This window comes from Pantherophis guttatus, chromosome 4, assembly GCF_059756535.1.
Source record: "Pantherophis guttatus breed Tessera chromosome 4, ASM5975653v1, whole genome shotgun sequence".
In the NCBI taxonomy this organism is placed as follows: Eukaryota; Metazoa; Chordata; class Lepidosauria; order Squamata; family Colubridae; genus Pantherophis; species Pantherophis guttatus.
In genome coordinates this window covers 22,524,204-22,550,837 of record NC_142066.1, presented here as the reverse complement: position 1 = coordinate 22,550,837, position 26,634 = coordinate 22,524,204, and the positions used below count along the sequence as shown (strand labels likewise).

The 26,634-nt window shown below is 41.9% G+C and overlaps 1 protein-coding gene across 1 annotated transcript in view; it reads left to right on the top strand.

Moving 5' to 3' along the window:
- The first annotated feature begins 3,245 nt into the window (after positions 1-3,245).
- Positions 3,246-26,634, top strand: part of LPCAT4 (lysophosphatidylcholine acyltransferase 4) — a 63,047-nt gene continuing 39,658 nt past the window's right edge. Inside the window, exon 1 of the mRNA XM_034411488.2 lies at positions 3,246-3,516. Coding sequence (XP_034267379.1) covers positions 3,421-3,516 — 96 coding nt within the window. The 5' untranslated portion in view covers positions 3,246-3,420. The remainder of the gene's footprint in view (positions 3,517-26,634) is intronic.

Below are 26,634 nucleotides of genomic sequence, written 5' to 3'. Positions count from 1 at the left end.
TGGAGGTTTCAGAGGCTGAAAAAGCATCAGAAATGAAGTTTCAGAAAAGAAGCCCCCCAAACAGAGCTTCAGAAAAAAAGCCCCCAAACAGAAAAAAAAGCTTCTGAAGCTCTGTTTTGGAGGCTTTCAGAGGCAGGAAAAAAAGTGTTTGTTTCAGAAGTTTCAGAGGCAGAAAAAAAAGTAAAAAAAAAAAAAAGCAAGGGACAGAGCTCACAACCAAGGAACTTGTTGCTAAAATTCACCTCTGGGAACAGCTGATTGGGGTATTCTGGGAGGCCAATCCACCTGCCAATCAGCTTTTTTCTTATTTTCCTCCCCAAAAACTAAGGTGCGTCTTATACTCCGAAAAATACGGTATCACCCACTCTTGCCTAGCTCATCTGAATGACTTGTGTCACTCATATCGAATGACCATAAGTAGGACATTTCAGGTCAGATTGCTTCAGTACCGATCATATTTAAATCCTCACTTTATCTAAGCAAGACTTGTGGAAATTGCTCAGAACTGAAAGGTGGAAGGAGAGGTTGATTCAAATGATGACTCAGATTACAACATAGAGGGGATTACTGTATTTTACTAGCTTATAAGGTGGGTCGAGCCAAAAATGACTTAGCCCAGTGATGCAAACCTTTTAGACACTGAGTGCCCAAACTGCATGCGTGCGTACGCAGAGACATGCACGAATGTGCGCATGTGTGGACAGGAACAAACATGTGCATGAATGGACCTGCGTGCATGTGCACATGTGTGGACATGTGCACATGCACAGCAGAGACCTGAAGACCAGCTGGCCAGTGGGAGGCGGGGCATCCCAACACCAGCAGCACGGCAAGAGATAAGATCTTTTTCTTTCGTGAGCTTCTGTTTTGTCATTTGCAGGGAAACAGAAGCTCATGAAAGAAACGCCACAGAGATCTAACGTGGGGTGATGGCATGCATGTCAACAGAGAGGGCTCTGTGTGCCACCTCTGGCATGCATGCCATAAATTCACCATCACGGATTTAGTCCATGTTTCTTAACTTTGACAACTTTAAGATGTGTGGACTTCCAACTTCCAGAATTCGCCAGGCATCATATGCTGGCTGGGGAATTCTGGGAGTTGAAATCTACTCTCCTTAAGATTGCCAAGGTTGAGAAACACCGACTTAGCCAAAAAAAAAACTGGAAGCTGGAAGCTTCAAGTTTAATGCTTCAGATGGCTGCCATACTTAGCATCTACACTACACTATATTGGTTCTCCTAATTTAATATTAATTACTGTACAATAACATTAGTTTAGGTTTTGTTCATTCCTCTCCGTCCTGTAAGGGTACAGATGCCCTTGAGCTGAGCATGACTCCATGAAGATGTTTTGACAACAATGCAAATGTGATGTGCTATTGCTGCCTTTGGGCATTTCTTTAGCTCCCTGTCAAGCCTAACACATTTGCCCTGTGGCATTTCCTAGTGGTCTCCTATCCATCCTAAGAAGTGCCAAACCCAGACAGGATGGGCTATTTCTGAGACAACAGACCCTTCATATAGCACAAGGGGACTGAAGGGGAAGGGTTGTAGGCCAATAGAGAAGGCGAAACACAAAAGGGATGGGGGAAGGAAGGAAGGGAGGGAGGGAGGGAGGGAGGGAGGGAGGAAGGAAGGAAGGAAGGAAGGAAGGAAGGAAGGAAGGAAGGAAGGAAGGAAGGAAGGAAGTGTTGAAAGGAATGTCCATCTGGGTTCAGTTCCAAGTGGGAAAAAAGACACTGGATTCATGGAAGCTGCTTGTAAAGAAGTTTATTGATGAACAGGATCACTTGGCTCCCTGAGCTTCTGAGCAGAAAAGGGCAGAGATGCTGGTTTTATGCCCTCCCTGGGCCCCACCCTAGAGTTTCCTGTTCCTGTGTAAGAAATGCACTCTGATTGGTGATCAGACTCCCAGGGGCGGGGGTCTTAGCTAACTTTGTAGGCTGTCTCTCTCCCAGGTGCCGTATGTTGAGTTTCTATTGCTAGATGGGTAAGGAGGGCTAATCCTATTTTTGTTATGTAGAATGGACTAGCTCAGGCCTTAATGGCCTATTAACAAAGGTGGGCATGGGGCTGAGTTTATGCCTCCCTTTTTGAGGAAATATTCTGCCCTTTTAATATTTCTCAAAATATCTCTCATTTTCCTAGGAGATGGGTGGGTGCTAACTTCCTACAGAAGGAAGGAAGTTGGGAGGGAGGGAAGAAAGGAAAGAAATAGAGGGAGGGAGGGAAGGAAAGAAGGAAAAAAGGGAAGGGAGGAAGGAACTAAGGGGAGGGAGGGAGGAAGGAAGGAAGGAAAAATAATAGATAGTAGAATTTTTTATTGGCTAAAATGTGATTGGACACACAAGGCATTTGTCTTTGGTGCATATGCTCTCAGTGTACATAAAAGGTCAAGATACGTTAATCAAGAACAATAAAGTACAAAACTTAATGATAGTCATAGGGTACAAATAAGCAATCAGGAAACAATATCAATATAAATCGTAAGGATACAAGCAACAAAATTACAGTCGTACAAAAAAGAAGGAAGGAACTAAGGGGAGGGAGGGAGGGAGGGAGGAAAAAGGGAAGGGAGGAAGGAACTAAGGGGAGGAAGGAAGGAAGGAAGGAAGGAAGGAAGGAAGGAAGGAAGGAAGGAAGGAAGGAAGGAAAAAAGGGAAGGAAGGAAGGAACTAAGGGGAGGGAGGGAGACAGGAAAAAGGGAAGGGAGGAACTAAGGAGAGGGAGAAAGGGAAGGAAGGAACTAAGGGGAGGGAGGGAAGGAAGGAAGGAAAAAATGGAAGGAAGGAAGGAAGGAAAGGAAGGAAAGAAGGAAGGAAGGGGAGGGAGGGTGGAAGGAAGGGAAAGAAGTTGGGGGGGAAGGAAGGGAAGGAAGGAAAGAAAGAAAGAAAGAAAGAAAGAAAGAAAGAAAGAAAGAAAGAAAGAAAGAAAGAAAGAAAGAAAGCCTCTCGACTTGGCGCCTTCCAGATGTTTTGGGCAGCGGTGCCCTTGCCCAACGTTGCCTCCTCTTGCTTTCCATGGTTCTACTGGCTTCCCCGCTGAGAGCGACTTTTTGCCTAGCGGAGAACGGGGAGGCTCATAGACAGACGGAGCGATGGAGGGATGGATGGAGCGCTGCGCAGGGATGCCGAGTCCTCCTCCTCCTCCTCCATCCGGTCCCTCCAAAGCGAAAGTCCGTCCCCCCAGCCATGCCGTCGCCGAGACGACCGCGCCGAGCCCCGCCTCCCTCCTTAGCATCCTGGCTCCCTGCTGCCGCCCGACTCCGGTGCCAGGGCGTCCCTCCAACCGCGCGGCCGCTCGCTCGCTCGCTCCCTCTTCCCTCCGTCTCGCCATCCTTCGTCCCCTTTCCCCCGACCAGGCCCCGGGCTCCGGGCCTTGGGGACGCATCCCAGGCTGGAAGGGGGGAGATCCGGCCATGGAGGGCGGCTCGAACCGGGGGGAGGACGAGCCGGCCGCCGCCCCCAATCCCTTCGTCCACGAGCCTCGGCTCAGCCGCCGCCAGCAAGTCCAGGTAAAGCTCCGCGCCCCAACTGCGGGCGGAGAGGGCCGGTAATAAGGGAAGCCGCGGGGCTGGGGCTCTCTTGTCGGGGCTGGGCTTGGGACTCGACGACCCGGCCGGAGCCCTGGAGGGAAAGGAAGAGAAAGGCGGAACCCCGGTTTGGCCTGGCCGCGGGGATTTTTCTCCTTGCTCCTCTTCTGCTTCCATCGCTCGCCGTTTTGGGGATCTTTCCCTTGCGCAGCAGCCGAGCGGATTTCCCCTTGCGATCCACTGCGAGGCGTCGCGGGCGATGGATGGAAGGGGGCGGGGGGAGATCCCAGCCAGCGGGTCACCTTCGGTGATGGGAGATCTCCCGGTACGCCGGCGGGGATGATCCGATAGCCCTGCAAAGCAGTGGGGTGGGAGGTGAGGAGCGACGATCCCCCCCCCAACTCGGAGAAAGGGACAGATCGAATCGATCTATTATTATTATTATTATTATTATTATTATTATTATTATTATTATTATTCATTAAAAACATGAAACTCAGTCAACTGAACACTTAAAAATGTGTCACAAATACGATTGACTGGTACTAATGGTTCTACTTATTATTCTTATTATTCCTATTATTATTCCCCCCCAGAACCCCAGAATTAATGGGGTTCAGGCAAAGGGTTTCTTTCAAACCCTGGTTTCCTTTTTCTTTGGAGGGGGGTGGATTTCGCGATTATGCTAAGGCAGAAGTTTCTATGAGTGGGCTTCCTGAAAAGCTGAGTGGAGGAGAGAGGTTTGGGGGTTCAGCTTATCACAGATGAGAGAATTGGGGTGATGCTTCATGTCAAGTGGTCCCTCCCAAAAAAAAAGAATGTTGAAGAGAGCGGCTGGTTGGATTTTAGAATTTGCCAGGCTGAAAAGTTCTGCTTGGTATGGGGTGGTGGGAGTGGGAGAAAAAGGGAGGGGGTCTTGCAAAGGCCCCCTCCATCCTCCCATGCACCACGAAGAACAGGATGTTTTCAGGTTCAGGAGGGGATGGAGGTTTGGAGGGGTGGGGGTGAGAGGCTGCTGCAGTGCATTGTGGGTGATTATGCAGTCTCCCCCCCCCACTCCCAAATCCCTAACACCCCCAACCCATCCCAAACCCAAACCCCTCCAGATGTGTTGGACTATATGCTCCCTTCCCAACAGGGAGAGTTTCTCAGCAGGCAAAGGCAAACACCCCCCCTCCTCTCCCCATAAACAAACACACACACAAGCAAGGATGAGAAGGATATATATAGGGATCCTAATTTGGGGGGGGGGGTATTGATCTTGAAAATGCCTTTGTGTGGGAAGGCTGGAAAAGGCAAGATTTGAACCCCTCCCCTTGGCCTCAAACAGGATGCAGAGGAAGAGGGGAGGAAACCCTCCCCTCCCTCTGCCCTCCCTCTCCATCACCAATCTGCGGGTAGTGCAGAAGGAAAACGGGGCCCTGGGAAATGTAATATAAAGGGTTTTTTTCCTATTAGACCCCCCATTTTCCCAGTCTGCAAGCACAGCCTGATAGCCTAGTGATGAGACGAGCACCAAATTAAGCCTACCTCTCTTCCCAAACATCCCTTCCTTCCAGAAGAAGCTCTGCTTTTGCCTCCTTCCTGTTTCTCTTCCTTGCTTCTTAATTTGGTCCTGCAGAGATTAAACATGAATGTGCCTCCCCGTCCGCCTGCTTGTTCGCTTCCCTTGGTTGGTCACAAAATGGAGCAGCGGAGAGCTCCTTTTTCATTCCCCAAGGCTGAAAAGCAGCCTCTAACCTCCCGGGATCGATAGACATTCTCCCCTACATGTCATTTTCACTCCCTTGCACCCTGCCATAAAATAATTCTGTCTTGTTTTTGTTTTAAAACGGCTCAGTTCTCCCCCTTTTCCCTACCAACCTGCTTCATCCCTCTGGGGCTGACTATTCTTGTTTATCCTTATTGCCAGCACATCTGAAATGTTTAGGTCCCGCCTTGCTTAAAAAACCTACAATAGTTCTGCCACTACGCTGAACTTGCCTGCTTTTAACCTTAGCTGTAAAAACAAAAATAAAAAACAACCCTGCCCGATTGATTGGTTTGTGTTTTAGAGTAGCAGGACAGTAAGAACCCGGTAAATGCATTAGAATAGAATAGAATTCTTTATGGGTCAAGTGACTGGACACACAAGGAATTTGTCTTTGGTGTGTATGCTCTCAGTGTACATAAGGAGAATAAAATACATCCATCGAAAATAAAAAGATACGACACCTAGTGATAGTCAAGGTTACTAATAAGCTATCAAATCGTACTAGGAAACAAAGAAAAACAATATAAATTGGAAGATACAAGCAACATGGTTATAGTAATAAGTGGGAAGTGACAGATACTAGTAAGGAAGAGAAGAATAATAGTAATACAGTCTTGGTAAATGATGTGACAGTGTTGTGGGAATTAATTGTTAAGCAGAGTGATGGCATTTGGGAAAAAAACTGTTCTTATGTCTAGTTGTTCTGGTGTGCAGTGCTCTATAGCGTCATTTTGAGGGTAGAAGTTGAAACAATTTATGTCCAGGATGTGAGAGGGTCTGTAGATATTTTCACAGCCCTCTTTTTGACTCGTGCAGTATACAGGTCCTCAATGGAAGGCAAGTTGGTAGCAATTGTTTTTTTCTGCAGTTCTAATTCTCCGTTGAAGTCAGACAATTATGGAAGTGCAGATGACAGACTCAATAATTCCTCTGTTGAACTGAATCAGTAGCTCTTTGGGCAGTTTTGAGCTTAATTAATTAATCAAAAAGCATTAATTTAATGCTTCGGTCTGTGTCAAAGCCAGACACTGTTTCCAACTGAAAAAATGAGTTGTTATTTTCAATGACTTTTTTTTTTTAACCTACGTTAAGAGCTTCAGGAAGAGCGAGACAGAGATCATTAAGTGCATTGTATTATCGTTTGCAGAAAACGAAAATGCTGCTTTCATTTTCATTTTAGACGGTGATGCTAACAACCGAGCTCAGGGTATCACCAAGGCCTCTTCAATGCAGTGTTTCCCAGTTTTATAGGGTTCTAGGCATAGGGAGAGTGAGTGAGAAGGAAACAAGGGAAGCAAACAATCTCTACATCAGTGTTTCTCTTTTTTCAAATAGCGATTTCATTAAGAATGACAATTGCAAAGATAAAAAAACAAACACAAACTAAAGAGAAAAAAATAGAAGGTGCAGAAAACACTAGAAAGAAAAACAGAAAAGCCAAAAAAAAAAGACGGCAAAAAAGAGAAAAGAAATATAGAAAGAAATATCACAAAGTTTTTTTTTTTTCAAGAGGCAACTGGACTTTCTGTTTTTTCTTTGAAGACGTTTCGCTTCTCATCCAAGAAGCTTTTTCAGCTCACAGTGAATGAGTCAGAGCTGAAGAAGCTTCTTGGATGAGAAGCGAAACATCTTCAAAGAAAAAACAGAAAGTCCAGTTGCCTCTTGAAAAAAAAAGCACTTTTGGGGACAACTATGACCTGAATGGCTGAGAATTTCCATAGATATAGAAAGAAATAATTTCCCCCTTCATCACAAGTATAAACGGTTTAAATAACTTATCACCTTCTCTTAAATACAACACATGATCTTTTCTTCCCATATCCCATCTCTTATGTATAAACAAACTTCCTCTTTTAATTCCTGAATAGCAGAATTTAATTAATGACATTTTCCTTAGAGTGTAACAGAACACGGGGAATTTATTGTATTCTGAACAATCACAACTTTATTCAGCGCTTAACACAGCATGAACAGAGATTACAGCTCATCCTTGAGTTACGACCACAACTGAGCCCAAAATCTATGTTGCTAAGCGAAACATTCGTGAAGTGAGTTTGCCCCATTTTGCAACTTTCCTTGCCGCAGTTGTTAAGTGAATCATTGCATTTGTTAAGCGAGTAACATGGTTGTTAAGCGAATCTGGCTTCCCCATGGACTTTTGCAGGTCAGACAGTCACAAAGGCTGATCCCATAACCCCAGGACACTGCTGCCGTCATAAATATGAATCAGTAGGGCCAAGCATCTGAATTTTGATCATGTGACCATGGGGATACTGCAGTGGTCATAAGTATGAAAAATAGTCATAAGCCACATTTTTCCAGAGGCGTGGTAACTTTGAACGGTCACTAAATGAGCTGTAGTAAGCAGGGTGGATTTGATTTAAATCGAGTTGATTTAAATCATGATTTAAATCACTAGTAAAAAGGCTTGATTTAAATCAACTCAATTTAAATCATAATTTTTAAAGAGCAACTGTCATCTCTGCTACTCCTTTGACCCACTGTTGACTCACCGATAATCCCAGTGTTGCAGAATATACAGCCCCACGCTACATAACTAAGCTCCATTTCATGCTGAATAAACTAAATGATTTATGTATCTTAAATAGAAAACTATCTTACGATAGATTTTTACCCCCAAAGTTTTTTATTAAAATAAATTCGATAAAAATCAAAAAAATCCGATTTAAATCAAAAAAAATCTGATTTTTTTGATTTTTTTAAAAAAAATCATTGATTTTTATCCACCCTGGTAGTAAGTCAAAGACTAGACTAGCTGTATAAGTTGTGTCTCTTTAAAGACAACAAAACTCCTTTCGACTTATTTGCAGAATGACAATTTATATTGCAACAAGAAGTTATTTTTTTAAAAAAATTATCTCCTTAACTTTTTTTTTTCTTACTGTCTTTTTCCAACTGCTTGCCTTTTGCAACATGATTGTAATCAATACGATTTCCATCTCATGCCCAGGCCTGAACCTGCCCTGCCAGGGGTCCAAATAAATCTGTATCCTCCCAAACCTATATCTATAAGTATAATTACCATTGAGCCCAAAATTCCTGTTGCTACATGACACAGTTATTAAGTGAGTTCCGCTCCCTTTTACGACCAACTGCTGCAATTCACTTAACAACAACCAGTTGTTAAGTGAATCACAGCAGTTGTTAACTTAGTAACATGGTTGTGAAGCGAATCTGGCTTCCTGATTGATTTTGCTTGTCAGAAGGCCACAAAAGAGGATTTTCCGTGACTTGGGACACTGCAATTGTCATAAATATGAGCCAGTTGCCAAGCGACCAAATTTTGATCACTTGATCATAGGGATGTTGAAACAATGGTCGTAAGTCACTTTTTTCCGTAACTTTGAATGGTCACTAAATGAAAGCTGTAAGTTGACGTCACTTCAGCATCACTTATTCAACAACCTTCTCCCCAGAGTTAGAGATTGGATGGTATTTGTCCACTTTTTGTTGGATCAAGATCTGGCTTCTTGATGTAACTACAGGTAGTCCTCAATTTATAACAGTACATTGAATGGCCGTTCAAAGTTACAACGGCACTTGAAAAAGTGACTTCTGACTGTTTTTCACACTTATTTATTATTAGTCGCATTTCTATGCCGCCCAACTCCCTAGGGACTCTTAACGACTGTTGCAGCATTCCCATAGTCACGTGATTAAAATTCAGATTCCTGACGACTGACGAATGAAGGCAAATATACGTGTCCCGGGATAATGAGGTGAGATCGAATTTGGATTGGTTACCGAGACCAGAGGTTTACTCTTCTGAGCTTTATTTTTGAATTTATACTGGACTCCCATCTTCAGTGGTGGGACGCGGTGGCTCAGTGGCTAAGATGCTGAGCTTGTCGATCGAAAGGTCAGCAGTTCAGCGGTTCAAATCCCTAGTGCCGCATAATGGGGTGAGTTCCCGTTACTTGTCCCAGCTTCTGCCAACCTAGCAGTTCGAAAGCACGAATAAAATGCAAGTAGAAAAAATAGGGACCACCTTTGGTGAGAGGGTAACAGGGTTCCATCCGCCTTTGGCATTGAGTCATGCCGGCCACATGACCACGAAGACGTCTTTGGACACTCTTCGGCTTCAAAACGGAGATGAGCACTGCCTCCTAGAGTCGTGAACGACTAGCACATATGTGCGAGGGGAACCTTTACCTTTACCATCTTCAGGGAATTTCTCTCAACTGGAATAGGTGCTCACAATCCAGATGCTTGGCAACTAACTCATTATTTATGACGGTTGTAGTGTCCCAGGATTATGTCATATGACATGTTTTGTGACTTTCTGACCAGCCAAATCAAGGGGGGAGCCAGATTCACTTACTAATTATGTTACTAACATCGACAGCCATGATGATGCACTTAATAACGGTGGCAAGAAAGGTCGTAAAATGGGGCAAGACTCACTTAACACATGTCTCACTTAGCAACATAATTTTTGGGCTCAGTTTTGGCAGTAAGCCGAGGGCTACCTGTTTATGGACCTATCTTAATCTTGTCTTATTTTTAAACTTCTTATTGCAACCTACCAATCTAGCGTTTCCTATTCATCTGCAAAGCAAGTCCAACATTCCATAGCTTTATAGGAAACTAGTAACTGGATGAAACTATGTGATTGGGCTTGATAAATTGACAATTAAAGCTTGAACATGAGTAGTTACCATCGGCCTCTCCTCTCCCCTTCTCTCCCTCAGGCTGGCCTCACAGAAGCCTCCCCTATCTTATCCCCTTCTCTCCCTTTCAGGTGGGGAGGGGGAGTAGAATAGCTAACTCCTTAGTATCAGAGCGTTTTTCGGGTGGGGAGGCAGAACAGAATGTCTAAACTCCCAGCCCGCAGGCTGGGTGAGTCATGTGCTGGCCATGCCCATGCCCAAGTGGCAGTTGGAACAGAGTTCTTTTCAGGTGGGGAGGGGGAGTAGAACATCTAACTCCTTAGCATCCGAGCGTGTTAATAATAATATAAGAAATACTAATGATCTGATGGTCATTTTGAAAAATCCTTTCTTAGTGAGCACCTAGAAGCCAAGAGGAACATATATGCCAAATTTCAAGTTTGTATGCTTTACGGTTCTGGAGATTTCGTGATGATGCATGAATGGTATTTTGCTTTTATATATATAGAAAAAAATTTGATCAGCTCAAGCTCTTCCCAGCATTAAAGACATGCCTTGCCTTCTTCCAGCCTCTTTTTTTCAAATTCTAATCTGGCCTACATCTTTGGGATTCCCAGAGAATTTCCCATCCTAGTTCAGTGTGCTGCTGCTGCATAAATCTCTTTTTGAACTGTGCAGTGTATGTATATAGTCCATTTAGTGACCATGTGAAGTTACAGTGTCACTGAAAACAGTGACTCACGACCATTTTTTCACATTTATGACCATTGCAGCATCCAACGTGATCAAAATTGAGCCACTTAGCAACTGACTCATATTTATGACGGTTCCAGTGTCCCGGGGTCATGTGGTCCCCTTTTTGCGACCTTCTGACCAGTAAAGTCGATGAGAAAGCCAGATTCGCTTAACAATCAGGTTATTAACTTATAACCGCAGTGATTCATTTAAACAGCCATGGGAAGAAAAATCGTAAAATAGGTCAAAATTCACTCAGCTGTCTCACTTAGCCATAGGAATTTTGGATTCAATTGTCGTCGTAAGTCAAGGACTGCCTGTACATTAACAGAAAAACACACAATTTTGGGGGGGAAGTAAACTCCAATGTTTTGTGATTGTCCATTAAATCAAAGAGCAGGTCAAATCATGGCAAATGATACAGATTACACCTTTGGTAATTGTCCAATAGTGTCCATTGATGTCATTTGCAAAATGATACCGTCGTGTGAATATCATAAATCACAATGAAACTTGATTCATGGGATGCAAAATCCTAGTTGGATCAAGATCTGGCAATTTGTCGTTACGCTATTTAAGATTTCTTTCCCACCATTTATAAAAGCTATCGGAATGCACACAATAGGTTGCCTAGGCAACCACAACCAGTTTGGGACAGATCCTTGGAAATGTAAAAACACAGTTCTGATTTACAGTCACATATCAACAGGATTTTCCCAGCATCTCTGGGTCGCAGAAAGAGCTTAGAAACCGATCAAATCAAACTGAATTAATTAATGCATTTTCTGGACTCGCACCCAGAGGTGGGATTCAGTTATCTTCCCTACCGGTTCGCAAATGTGAGTGCGCGCACCTTCTGTGCATGCTCTTTGCTCACACGCGCCCTTCTGTGCATGCGCACAGCCTCCAAAACGTGGCTAAATAGGATGGCATTACATCCGGGTGGGTGGGTGGGGCCTACCACACTCACTGCTACCAGTTCGCCAGAACCGGCTGAATCCCACTACTGCCTACACTTAGAGGTGGGTTTCAGCAGGTTCTGACCAGTTCTGGAGAACCGGTAGCAGAAATTTTGAGCAGTTCGGAGAACCAGTAGTAAAAATTCTGATGCCCTGCCCCCATCTATTCTTTGCCTCCCAAGTCCCAGCTGATCAGGAGGAAATGGGGATTTTGTAGTAATCTTCCCCTGGATTGGGGTGGGAATGGGAGATTTTACAGTATCCTTCCCCTGCCACACCCACCGAGCCACACCCACAGAACCGGTAGTAAAAATTTTTTGAAACCCACCACTGCTTACACCATAATATTTTGGTCAGCAGGAAACATAATAAGATTCATCAAATTTAGTATGTGGGAGTGTAGTCATTAGAATTTTATCCGTGTTGGTTAACTGTCAGCCTTATCAGGTAGACCAGACTGGAAATGCAACCAGATAAAAGTAATTATACTTTATTGAAAAGTAGTGCAAGGTCAGATGATGTGGAGAGACTTGGCCCATAGATTCCACCAAAAAGTCGGACAGGACTAAACTGATATCAGCATCATCGTCACTTTCATTGTAAAACTGCTTTAAGTACACTTGTCACTCCATCGCTTCCACAGGTAGTCCTCAGTGACCACAATTGAGCTCAAATTTAACAAGCAAGGCACTTGAGTTTTACGACCTTTCTTTTCACAGTTGTTAAGCGAACCATTGCGGTTGTTAAGTCAGTAACACAGTCTTCCCCATTGACTTCAAAAAAACGATCATAAATCCCCCCCCTTTTTTTCCAACTGCCATTGTAACTTCGAACGGTCACTAAACGAATGGTTGCAAGTCGAAGTCTTAATCGTATATCTGTGAATATAATTTTCTGAAGAGGTAGACACGGAAGTGCTTTGACTTACAGGAGATTTTCCAAGAAGCATCAGAGGCGGCCATTATTGGAAATAGGACGCCGAACTTGATGACAAGAGACGTCCTGTGAAACAAAATCTTGTCCTACCTTCTAAATTACCGTACTTTTTGGAGTATAAGACGTACCTTTTTCCCCCCAAACAGAGGGTGAAAATCTGGGTGGGTCTTATACTCCGAATGTAGCCCCACCCAGCTTCTCAAACGGAGGTTTCAGAGGGTGAAAAAAGCATCATAAATGAAGCTTCAGAAAAGAAGCCCCACAAACAGAGCTTCAGAAAAAAAGCCCCCAAACAGGAAAAAAGCCTCTGAAGCTCTGTTTTGGAGGCTTTCAGAGGCAGGAAAAAAAGTTTTTTCTGAAACAGAGTTTCAGAAGTTTCAGAGGCAGAAAAAAAAGCAAAAAAAGCAAGGCACAGAGCTCACAACGAAGGAACCTATTGCTCCAGGAGGCCGATCCACCTGCCAATCACCTTTTTTCTTATTTTCCTCCCCAAAAACTAAGGTGCATTTTATAATCCGGTGCGTTTTATACTCGAAAAATACAGCATCTCCCACTCTTGCCTAACTCATCTGAATGACTTGTGTCACTCATATCGAATGACTATAAACAGGATCTTCCAGGTCAGATTGCTTCAGTACCGATCATATTTAAATCCTCATTTTATCTAAGCAAGACTCGTGGAAATTGCTCAGAACTAGAAGGTGGAAGGAGAGGTTGATTCAAATGATGACTCAGATTACAAAGCATAGTTGGAATATACCAGGTTTCTGGTTGATATTTTGTACGTCTACTTATTAAAATGAATAAATATTTAAAACCTCTGGTGGTTTGTCTAATTAGATGTTAGTTTTTGCTAAATAGGTGAGCACGTCATAGAGGTATGCCTCAACTATTATTATTCTGGCTAGCGGCCATGTATTATAGTAGCCACATATCTGTAAGACATCCGGTTGCAGAAGGTTTTAATTGTCTTTTAAGTACAGCAGAAACACGTTGTTACATTCCTGCCTCTGTTAGAGAAATGTAAGAAATGCCCTGAAAAGCATTCAGCCTTCGTGGCCAGGAAAAATTTGGCCTTTACTTCGTTGAACCCCAAATCTCAGATTCTTCCTTTTTAGCAGAGGAAGAGAAAAAGATGTTTTACAGAAAATGAATACAGGTGGTCCTCAATTTATGACCAAAATTGAGCCCAAAATTTACGTTGCTAAGCAAGAAATTTGTTGAGTTTTACCCCATTTTGCGACGTTTCTTGCCTCATTTGTTAAGTGAATCACTGCAGTTGTTAAATTAGTAACACGGTTGTTAAGTGAATCTGGCTTCCCCATTGACTTTGCTCATCAGAAAGTCGGAAAAAGGGATCAGGCTACCCCGGGATACTGCAAACATCATAACTATGAGTCCGCTGCCAAGCATCCAAATGTAAATCACGTGACCGTGGAGATGCTGCAACGGTCATAAGTGTGAAAAATGGTCATAAGTCCCATTTTCAGTGCTGTTGTAACTTTGAACGGTCACTAAGCAAACTGCTGTAAGTCAAGGTAGTCCTTGCCAAACTGTATAGGTAGTCCTTGTCTTATGACCACAATTGAGCCCAAAATTACCTTTGCTAAGCAAGGCATTTGTTAAGCGAGTCTTCCCCATTTTACCTTTGGGTCATGGTTGTTAAGTGAATCACTATGGTTGTTAAATCAATCCTGTGATCATTAAGCAAATCTGACCCCCCCCCCCGTTGACTATACAGGTAGTCCTTGACTTACAATCATTCATTTAGTGACTGTTCGAAATTACAAAGGCATTGAAAAAAGTGACTTATGACCATTTTTCACACTTATGACCGTTGCAGCATCCCCATGGTCACATGATCAAAATTCAGATGCTTGGCAACTGTTTCATATTTATGATGGTCGCACTGTCCAGGGGTCATGTGGTCACCTTTTTGTGACCTTCTGACCAGCAAAGTCAATAGGGAATCCAGATTCGCTTAACAACCATGTTACTAACTTAACAAATGCAGGGATTCACTTAACAACTGCGGCAAGAAAAGTCGTAAAATGTGGCAAAGCTCACTTAACAAATCTTTCACTTAGCAACAGAAATGTTGGGCTCAATTGTGGTCATAACTCGAGGACTCGTCAGAAGCCAGCTGGGAAGGTTACAAATGGTTACATACAAACACGAGTCTGGGCCAGTGTCACTCAGAAGTGGTATTCAACCGGTTCCGGCGAATCGGTAGTGGCGAACTGTGAGGTTGGTGACCCACCCACCCTGGTGCTATGCCATCCTATTTAGCCACGTTTTTTAAGCCATGTGCAAGCCGCGCACACGAGCATAGTGCATGGACAGAGGGCGCTCACATTTTTGGGGCGTGGTGAACCGGTGGTAAAATTATGTAAAACCCACCTCTGGTGTCACTGTCATAAATATATCCCAATTGCCAAGCACCTGAATTTTGATCACATGATCATGTTGTAATGGCCGTAAACTAGTCCTAAGTCACTTATTTCAGTGCTGTTGTAACTTCCAACAGTCACGAAATTTAATGCTTGTAGGTTATAGGTCACATTATTTTCTTAGGATACATTGCTGTCTCCTATGATTGTTCCTGGTTGAAGAATTAAATTTTAGGTGCAATCTGATCTGATTTCCCTAAGAAAATCCACTCCACTCTTTAGTTCCCTAAGTGTGAACTAAGTAAGTTAGTAAGTAAGTAACTTACTCTTAGTTCCCAAAGATAAGCTACTCCACTCTTAGCTCCCTAAGTGAGAACTAAGTGAGTTAGTAAGTAACTAACTTACTCTTAGTTCCCAAAGAGTAAATTCTACTCCACTCTTAGTTCCTAAGAGTGAACTAAGTAAGTTAGTAAATAACTAACTTACTCTTAGTTCCCAGAGTAAGTTCTACTCCACTCTTAGTTCCCTAAGTGAGAACTAAGTGAGTTAGTAAGTAACTAATTTATTCTTAGTTCCCCAAAAGTAAGTTCTACTCCACTCTTAGTTCCCTAAGAGTGAACTAAGTAAGTTAGTAAATAACTAACTTACTCTTATTTCCTAACGAGTAAGTTCTACTCCACTCTTAGATCCCTAAGAGTGAACTAAGTAACTAACTTACTCTTAGTTCCCTAAGAATCAATTCTACTCCACCACTGACGCGGTGGCTCAGTGGCTAAGACGCTGTGTTTGTCGATCAAAAGGTCGGCAGTTCAGCGGTTCAAATCCCTAGTGCCGCGTAACGAGGTGAGTTCCCGTTATTTGTCCCAAGTTTTGCCAACCTAGCAGCTGGCAAGCACGTAAAAACTGCAAGTAGAAAAATAGGGACGATCTTTGGTGGAAAGGTAACAGTGTTCTGTGTGCCTTTGGTGTTTAGTCATGCCGGCCACATGACCACAGAGACGCTTTTAGAGAGCACTGGCTCTTTGGCTTTGAAACGGAGATGAGCACTGCCCCTTAGAGTCGGGAATGACTAGCGCATATGTGCGAGGGGAACCTTTACCTTTAAATTCTACTGAATTCATCCGGATTTCTGATTGGTAGGTTTATAAAATGGTTTAATGGCAAAAATCCAGAATTAGCTAGCCTTTGCTTCTTTTAGGAAGTCCTTCCAATTTTCCAGTTGACTCTACAACCTGGGGTTTCCTACCTATTTCCCATCCAGGTAGTAACCAGAGTTACTTTTTTTTAAAAAAAAATACAATAATACAATACAGTACAATAATTATAGAATGTTAAAGAGAAAAATCAGAAAAAAGTGGGTTTAAAATAAGGAAAAAGAAAGGAAATGTTAAAAAAAAAAAAGAAGGAAAAGATCGAATTATGATTTCCGGCTTTCTTCCCAAATAGCAAATGCTATTTTTTCTCCTGCCTCTTTAACTCCTTTTTAAATTCATTAATCCTCCGCTCGCTCTTCTCTTCTTTCAACAAATGTCCATATAAGGCTTCCTTATTTCAGAAGGCATTTCATCTATTCTCCACTCAAAAGACTTTCCAAGGATGCCATAAATCACTTTGATTTTATTTTTGACATTGATGAATCTTTAATAGAAGTTATGGATCTCTGGTTGAGAACGATAGCATTATGCTTTTGATTTTTCATAATTCACTCTGAGTTACAGCACTGGCGGTCTGTATGGCTGGTTGGATGGTTTTTTGTTTTTTTTTTCTCAGAATTGACCTTTCTGGATTTAAGAATAACTTTTATTTCTTTTTCTACTATGATTTTGTATACAGCTAGTCCTCAAGTTACAACCAGAGGCAGGTTCTGACCAGTTCTGGAGAACTGGTAGCGGAAATTTTGAGTAGTTTGGAGAACCGGTAAATACCACCTCTGGCTGGCCCCGCCCCCATCTACTCTCTGCCTCCTAAGTCACGGCTGATCAGGAGAAAATGGGGATTTTGCAGTAACCTTCCCCTAGAATGGGGGAAAAAATGGGGATTTTGCAATAACCTTCTCCTGGAGGGGGGAGGAAATGGGGATTTTGCAGTAACCTTCCCCTGGAGTGGGGAGGAAATGGGGATTTTGCAGTAACCTTCCCTGGAGTGGGGAGGAAATGGGGATTTTGCAGTAACCTTCCCCTGGAGTGGGGAGGAAATGGGGATTTTGCAGTAACCTTCCCCTGGAGTGGGGAGGGAATGGAGATTTTACAGTATCCTTCTGCCATGCCCACCAATCCAAGTCCACCAATCCACGCCCACAGAACCAGTAATAAAATTTTTTGAATCCCACCACTTGTTACAACCATTCATTTAGTGACCATTCAAAATTACAGTGGCCCTGAAGACATGACTTATGACTTATTTTTCACACGTACAACCTTTACGGCATCCTCAGGGTCACGTGATCAAAATTCAGATGCTTGGCAACTGGCATATATATATGATGGTTGCATTGTCCTCAGGGTCATGTGATCACCTTTTGCGACCTTCTAACAAGCAAAGTCAGTGGGGAAGCCAGATTCCCTTAACAGTATTCTTACTTAACGACTGCAGTGATTCACCTAACGAATGTAGCAAGAAAGGTTGAAAAGCCCACTTAACAACCGTCTCACTTGACAACAGAAATTTTGGGTTCAATTGTGGTTCTAAGTCAAGGACTACCTCAATTATTAATTGCTTGCTGAGCGGAGCAATCCAAAGTTTTGGACTCTGTTTGGAATATTGGTTTGAGATGAGTGGAGGAATGTAAATGCGGCACCTATTAGGGAGAATATTTATAGCTCAGGGTTGAAATGAGGGATCCTTGGTGTACTTTGACCTTGGTTGTTTTCTTGCACATGTTTCATTCCCCTTTGATTAGCTACCCTGCTTCCTTGAAAATAAGACCCAACCAGAAAATAAGTCCTAGCATGATTTTTCAGGATGCTCGTAATATAAGCCCTATCCCCAAAAATAAGCCCCGGTTAAGATCATCAGCCAGACAGATGCAATTAGTACCATTTTTCCCCAAAAAATAAGACCCAACCAGAAAATAAGCCCTAATGCAACTTTGGGAGCAAAAAATAATATAAGACCTGGTCTTATTTTTGGGGAAACACAGTAGCACTGATCGTACTACCTAGTTTGGGTAATGAAATGTTTTCAGGAACACATCCAAACTCAGAGAGCATCAAGGATCCCTCAAACCTAGTATCTTTCTGATTCATTCAAACAATCACATCTATTTACAGGATCCTAGGTTGTAGCAGATAACACCTCCAGCTGTATTACCCTAGAAAATGAGATGGCTGGTTTGATGAGTGACAGACCTGTGTGGCAGTTATACTCCTGTACATTCAGAAACACCTCTTCTAATTGAATCTGACACATTAAACAGCCTATTCATTTCCTTTTCCCCCCATCAGTTATTAACCGTGAGTAATAATAATAATAATTAATGATAATGATACAAAAATCCACGGACAATCCAAACTGCCGACTTTGCAACGACAAAGTTGAAACTGTTTCACATTTAATATGTGAGTGCAGCAAAATTACACAAACTGATTACAAAGTTAGACATGACCAAGTTGTTAAATTAATCCACTGGTCATTATGTAAAAAACACGACTTGCCTGTATCCAAAAAGTCATGGGAAGATAAAGTGGAAAAAGTGGTTGAAAATAAAAAGGTGGGAATTTGGGACTTTCAAATTCAGACGTATCGTCATTTGGAACACAACACGCCAGATATCACAGTTGTTGAAAACCGAAGCCTACAATTTATTGATATTGCCATACCATGAGATGCCAGAGTCGAAGAAAAAGAACTGGAAAAAAATAATAATGGAATATTGTGACCTGGCCATCAAAATTATGCTATTATGAATGACAGGGTGGATTTGATTTAAATCAAGTTGATTTAAATCACAATTTAAATCATGATTTAAATCAGTAGTAAAAAGGCTTGATTTAAATCAACTCGATTTAAATCATAGTTTTTAAAGAGCAACTGTCATCTCTGCTACTCCTTTGACCCACTGTTGCTCACCGATAGTCCCAGTGTTGCAGAATATACAGCCTCATGCTACGTAACTAAGCTCCATTTCATGCTGAATAAACTAAATTATTTATGTATCTTAAATAGAAAACTATCTTACGATAGATTTTTACCCCGTTTTTTATTAAAATAAATTTGATAAAAATCAAAAATATCCGATTTAAATAAAAAAAATCCGATTTAAATAAAAAAAAATTGATTGTTTTTTATTTTTTTAAAAAAATCATTGATTTTTATCCACCCTAATGGATGAAACATGTGACAGTGACATCCATTGTCATTGGGGCACTTGGCACCATGTCCAAGAATTTTACAAAGTACCGTACATCAAGAAATTGCAGCTTCCTGCAATAACACCAGCGGAACTGCAAAAGACTCTGCTATTCAAAACAACATACATTTTAAGAAGATACTTGGTCGATATATAGGATGCTGGCAGCAACCCGTATCAACCATCAGAGCCAGTCAGTTACATTTGTGATACATTTTTAAATGTTCAGTTGACTGAATTTCAGTGGTGGTATTCTGCTGGTTCTATCTGGTTCGGGAAAACCGGTAGTGGCGGCTGCAGGTGGCTCCGCCCACACACCCAGATGTAATCATGTCGCATGTATCCACATTTTTGGCGCTCTGTGCATGCGCAGAAGGTCCTGCGTATGCGCAGAGGCAGCATGTGCGAGCAAAGCAAATGAGCACATGCAAGTATTCACATTTACGAAGCGGTAGCGAAGATAAATGAATACCATCCCTGCTGAGTTTCATGTTTAATGAATAATAGTAATAATAGTAATAATAGTAATAATAGTAATAATAGTAATAATAATAATAATTATTATTATTATTATTATTATTATTATTATTATTATTATTATTATTATTATTATTATTATTATTATTGATACCTAGGATGCTGGCAGCAACCCATATCAACCATCAGGGCCAGTCAATGATATTTGTGATACATTTTTAAATGTTCAGTTGACTGAGTTTCAGGTTTAATGAATAAAAGAGATGATAATAACAATAATAAAACACTTAAGCTGTTTCTCCCATTTTTGGAGTCAGACATTTGCAAAGAGATTCAGTCAGAGATTGCATAGGATTTTGAATCAGAGGTTGACCTCTTCTTAAATGGACTTCCCAGGATGGAGAGGTGTTAGATAACACCACAGATTTCCTCTGCGGTGGCCTAGAGGTGGAGCTTTTGCCTCACAATCAGGAGGTTGCGATTTCGATCCTAGGTAGAGGCAGATGTAGGGTCTCCTGCTTGGGGCAGGGGGTTGAACTAGATGACCTGCAAGGTCCCTTCCAACTCTGCTAATCTGTTATATAAGTACTGCCTGTCTCAATGTAACAGATTAACAGAGTTGGGAGGGACCCCCTGCCCAAGCAGGAAACCCTACATCTGCCTCTACCTAGGATCGAACTTACAACCTCCTGATTGTCTATGAAGATTTTCAGTCATCCAGGTCATGGCTGTTTCAAAGGTGCTTTTTTTTTTTTACAAAGGCAACTTGACTGTTTTTTTCCTTGAGGAGGAAGACGTTTTGCTTCTCATGCGAGAAGCTTCATCAGTTCTGACTGGATGTGGGAGGGGAAATGGAAGAAACTAATCTCTTAATTCCATTTTTGAGATCCAGGACAAAGCAAGGTCATCCTACAGTTGTCTGTTTATGTGGCAACTGACAGAAGTGTAAATTGAACTTTTTCCTTAAAGCACAGTCCAATGTCCTTAGCAATATTTAGGAATGCAAGCAGTTTACATAGCTTTAAGTGTCTGCTTGAAATATATATTTACCTGTTAATTAAATAATATGAATATTGTAAGTATTGAATAACATAATATTGAATAATAGGAATGTTCAAAAATTCTACCTCTAATAGATTGTGAGTCAAAGCTGACTTTTGGCTATTGTAGGTACAGTACATTTTAAGGGTTAACAACTTCACACATAGTACTAAGTCAAGGCTCAACTGTGATTTGTTGATTGCCCAATTTACCTTAAACCATGTTTCTTAGAGATCCATTCCAAGAATTCTGCAAGCCACATGTGTGGAGGTTCCATATTTTTATACATTGAAATGATATTTTTAAACAAATGTACCATCTTTTCTGCGCAAAAACACATGTCAAGTTTTGGGGTTTACTGTTGCAAAAGTGTAATATTATTCATTGTGCATTCCTTTAAATCAGGAGTGTCAAACTCAATTTTATTGAGGGCCGCATCAGGGTTGTGTTTGACTTTGGAGGGCTGGGTGAGCGGGGCCACACTCACCCCGTGTAGGGGGCGCCTATGGTGCCCCAAATGCTCTGTCAGCAAAAATGGGCTCCCGAACTCCGTTTTCAGCTGTGATGGCCTGCAACCCTCTGCCTGCGAAAACAGAGCTTAGGAGTGCCACCTGTGGCCCTCACGAGCTCCGTTTTCAGCTGCAATGGCCTCCTGCAACCCTCTGCCAGTGAAAATGGAGGTCAGGAGGGCTGCATTCAGCCCTCCCAAGCTTAATTTTTTTTAAAAAAATTAAAAAGTTTTCTATTAGTAATTCAAAATTGAAAACATTGGACATAGATATGACATCACTGGTCCCAAGCATCTTCCAACACTTTCAGTTAATACATAATAATATATTCCTTACACCTTATATGTTATTTAAACATAGTATAATATTAGTCATTTATACCTTATTCCTATACAATTATACATATCTATACCTACATATACCTATCTATACAATTCACATACATATTTAACTGTAATAACATATATAATTCTAGTCTAACACTACACATTTGTCTTGGCTATCCTCCTTATACCTAACCATTCATAGAATTTTGCCCAGATTTTATAATACAATGTTTCGCTTTTATCCTTGAGTTCCAAGATGAGTCTATCCATTTCTGCGCAGTTGAAAATTTTTAGTAGTATTTCCTCTTCATTTGGAGTATCTTTCTCTTTCCACTTCTGCGCAAAGGCTATCCGTGCCACTGTAAGTATATGGAGTAGTAGATAATTTATGTCTTTCTTGTATTTGCCCTCTGTCATTCCCAAAAGGAAAAATTCCGGTTTGACTTCTATGTTTATTAACAAAATTTCTTCCAACCAACTCTTTATCAGATTCCAATATTTCTTTGCCTTTGGGCATTCCCACCACATATGATAGAAGTTCCCCGGATCCACCTCACCCTTCTAACATGCCGACCAAGCTTCATTTTTGCTGGCAGAGGCACCGCGGGCCGGTCCTTCACAGTCTTTAGGGCAACCCCACAGGCCAAATCTAAGCACCCCCGTGGGCCTGATCCGGTCCCTGGGCCTTGAGTTTGACATCCTTGCTTTAAATTATGCTTTTAGTTTATTTGCCTTAATGTCCAAACTCTTTTTGGATATTTCAGAATCTTAACAATAGCTTAGCAGGTATGAAACTAAACTCTTGTTCTATATAAGTGAGTCAGCTTTCTCTTTTTTAATTAAAAGGAATATTTGATGCGCTCTGAGCTTTGTTGTTTGTTTGCAGACATTTCATTACCCGACTAAGTAACATCATCTTTTTAATTAAGATTGCAGACAGCACTGCTGGTGATATAATATACACACATACGCACAGAGATTTGTCTCTTTCTAGCCAGTTTTAGGATAACTAAATAAATGTAACTTCTTGCTGTTTCATCAGCCTATGTTCTTGGATTGACCTGTCCTTTTGGGTCTGAAGTTTGAGAATTGTCCGGAGGTTATTAGCTACAAACAGAAGCATCCATGGTATCTCTTTGTGTGCCAGATCCACAAGGTGGCATGTGTGGTGTTCACCATGTTACAAATTTTAACAGAATAGCAAGAGTTGGAAGGGACCATGAAAATCTTCTAATCCAACCTTCTGCAGAAGATGAAGGAGAAGCAGGAGACCCCATACCATTTCAGACAAATGGTTGTCCAATCTTTTCTTTAATATCTTCAGTGTTGAAGCATCCACAACTTTTGGAGGCAAGCCATTAATTGCTCTAACTGTCAGGAAATTTATTTCTTTCGAGCTTGGATCTCTCCTTCATTGGTTTCCATCCGTTGTGCCTTCTCTTGCCTTCAGGTGTTTTGGAGAATAGGTTGACCCCATCTCTTCTTTGTGGCAACCCATTAGATATTGGAACACTGCTATCATGTCACCTCTAGTCCATCTTTTCATTAAACTAGACATACCCAGAGGTGCTATTCAGCCGGTTCGGACCGGTTCACCCAAACCGGTAGCGGAAATTGTGGGTGGGCCTGCCTCCCGCCCTCCACCCTAGCTCTATGCCATCCTATTTAGGCATGTTTTTGAGGCATGCGTGGAAGCAGTGGTGAAATTCAATTTTTTTAAATTACTGGTTGTGGTCGTGGAATGGTGTGGCTTGGTAGGTGTGGCTTGGTGGACATGGCAGGGGAAAGATACTGCAAAATTTCCATTCCCACCCCACTCTAGAGAAAGGATACTGCAAAATCCCCATTCCCTCTCTACTCCTGGGGGAAAGATATTGCAAAATTTCCATTCCCACCACACTCTAGGGCTAGCCAGAAGTGGTATTTGCCGGTTCTCCAAACTACTCAAAATTTCTGCTACCAGTTCTCTGAACTACTCAAAATTTCCACTACAGGTTCTCCAGAACCTGTCAGAACCTGCTAGATTTCACCCCTGCGCAGAAGGCACATGTGCACGCAAAGCGCATACATGGAAGGCTGGGTGCCTGCGTGGAAGGCAGGCACGCACATGAAGTGAGGTGCGCATGCGCAGCGAACCAGTAGTAACATAATGTGAAACCCACCGCTGGACATGCCCAATTCCTGCATCCGTTCCTCATATGTTTTAGCTTCCAATCCCCTTCTGATGCTCTTCCTGAATGTATGAGGGAATCCTGGTGTACTTTCATATTATAATCTTTGTCAAGATATTTTACTCATCTCTTAGTGTCGTCTTCTTAGATTTGGCAAAGAATGTGTGGAAAACCGATTCCAAATAAGGCAGAATGTCTCTTTGAGGGAGATGTGAAAAAATAAATATAAATAAATGAAAGTAGTTGCTGTTTTGTTTGAACTAAAGTTATCAGTTTTGGGGAATAGAGGAAAGGTGTTAGAAATCCAGCTCCCCTATTCACAGTTTTGCAAACACTCCTGCCTATTTGTGTTCTATTTTTATTATTATTTCAATTTTTAAAATTAGTTTATCAAAGTATAAAATACAGAAATACAAAGAAAAATGAAACTAAGGGTAAAATAAGGGAGGAAAGGGGGAAGAAAAAAAAGTGTAAGGTAGAGATGAAAAAAAAAAGCATTGACTTCCGACTCCTTTTGGTGCAGTAGAATAAGGTAATTACATGATACCTCAATTTTTTATTTTTATATAATAATATGTGCTAGCTGTTTCTATAACAACAAACCTATCTAATCAGCAAAACCCAAAATCAAAGTTTTATTTTTTCCCCACTTCGAGCACAAAGTCCAGAAGCGGTTTCCACGTAGAAACAAAATTAATTGTGTCCTTTTCTTTAATCAAAGAAGTCCGTTTAGCCATCTCTGCTAACTCCATCAGCTTTTTCAGCCATTCGTCCATTGTGAGAATCACTGTGTTCTTCCATTTTTGTGCATAAAGTAATCTTTCTACATCAATGTATATAATCATGATGGCGAACCTATGGCATGCGTGCCACAGGTGGCATGCATAGCCATATCAGTGGGCCCACCAACTCAGCTCCTAGAGAGGCTCTGGAGGCTGGGGATAGCAAAAAACATCACTTCCTGTCCAACCAGAAGTTGGGAAATGGGCTGTTTCAGGCCTCCAGAGGACCTCCGAGGGGGTGGGGAAGGCTGTTTTCACCCTCCCCAGATGCATAGAGAGGATTTGGAGCCAGGTGAGAAAGAAAAACGGGCCTACTGGGCCATCACGTGCCAGGAACGGGGGGGAGGGGGGTATGCATGCGCGGGACGGGCACATAGAATTATGGGTGTGGGCGCATGCGCATGCAAACGTCCCTTGCTCCGTCCCCCCTCCTGGCACGCAATGGCAAAAAGGTTAGCCATCACTGGTATATAACATCAAAGTTCCAGGGTTTTTTTCCAAGTTCTTTGTCCATTAGGCCTAAAAGAAGTCTTTGGTTTTATCTTCATATTCACTTTAAGAATCTTCTGTATTAAGATGGGAATCCTAATACACCAGATATTTCTTCCGGGCAGCATGCCCTAATGCCCTAACGGGCGCCCTTCCAATGAGTCTTATCTGGAGTCCTAACCTCATTTGGCTTCCACTCTATGGATAAAGGCCATCCTCCTTTCCCTGAAGTGGTCTCTACACACGCCATCCTAGTGAAGCGTGCAAACCAGTGTCTGTATTTCCTGTGTTGGATGAGGAGAGCATATGTTTCTCCTTTTGTCCTGGCCACTTTCTACAGAGGCACGATTGAGAGGGTTTTAATAAACTGCATCACTGTTTGGTTTGGTGGCAGCAGTGCCTCAGATAGAAAGTCCCTACAGAGAGTAGTAAGGACAGCCAAGAAGATTATAGGAAAATCGCTTCCCGTTATTCAGGATACTGCTTATAAGCGCTATGCATTTAGAGCTCAAAGCATTGTTAGAGACCCCACACACCTATTTTAGGGTATGTTTCTGTTGTTCCTCTCTGGGAGGAGGTTTCGAAATATTTTTAGCAGGACTACCAGATTCTTTTCTTATTAAGGTTTTATTTTATCATGTAAAATACAAAGAAGAAAAAAATAGGAAATTAAGGGAAGGAAGGGGAGCGGAGAAAAGGGGGTATGAGATACAAGGGGAAAGAGAAAAAGAAAGAAAAGGGGCATTGACTTCCATCCCATTTTAGCACAGTACAAGATAAAAACACTCCAACCTCAACATTTTGCTTTTACACATTAATATACAACTAGCCCTCCCTATAACAGCAAATCTTTCTGATCAATGAAACCAAAGTCAAAGTTCCTTTTTTTTTCTTCACAAGCACAAAATCCGGAAGTGATATCCAAATTAAAAGGGACTTCCAGATTCTGTAACAGCTTTGTTCCCTATGCCATCCGTCTGGTAAACTCGCAAGATTCATTTTTCTCGCCATGTATATGGATACATTCGAACTAGACTGTATTGTTTCTCTATGCCATAGAATACCTGTGGGCATATGCAAAATTTCATATTTATTTATTTTCTCATGTTTATATAGTATATATTGGAGATGGTGACCCTTTGAGAGCGGTATGCAACAAAATTTCATTTTAATGTAGGCCGATTAATTTACATATCAAAGGGACAATAAAGCAGGGGTGAAATGCAACAGGTTCTTACAGATTCTGGAGAACCAGTAGCGGAAATTTTGAGTAGTTCAGAGAACCGGTAGCGGAAATTTTGAGTAGTTTGGAGAACCAGCAAATACCACCTCTGGCTGATCCCAGAGTGGGGTGGGAATGGAGATTTTGCAATATCCTTCCCCCAGGAGTGGGGTGGAAATGGAGATTTTGCATTATCTTTCCCCTGGAATGGGGTGGAAATGGAGATTTTGCAGTATCCTTCCCCTGCCACGCCCACCAAACCACGTCCACTGGTTTTTTTTTACTGGTAGTAAAAAAAAATTGAATTTCACCACCGCAATAAAGTTATTCT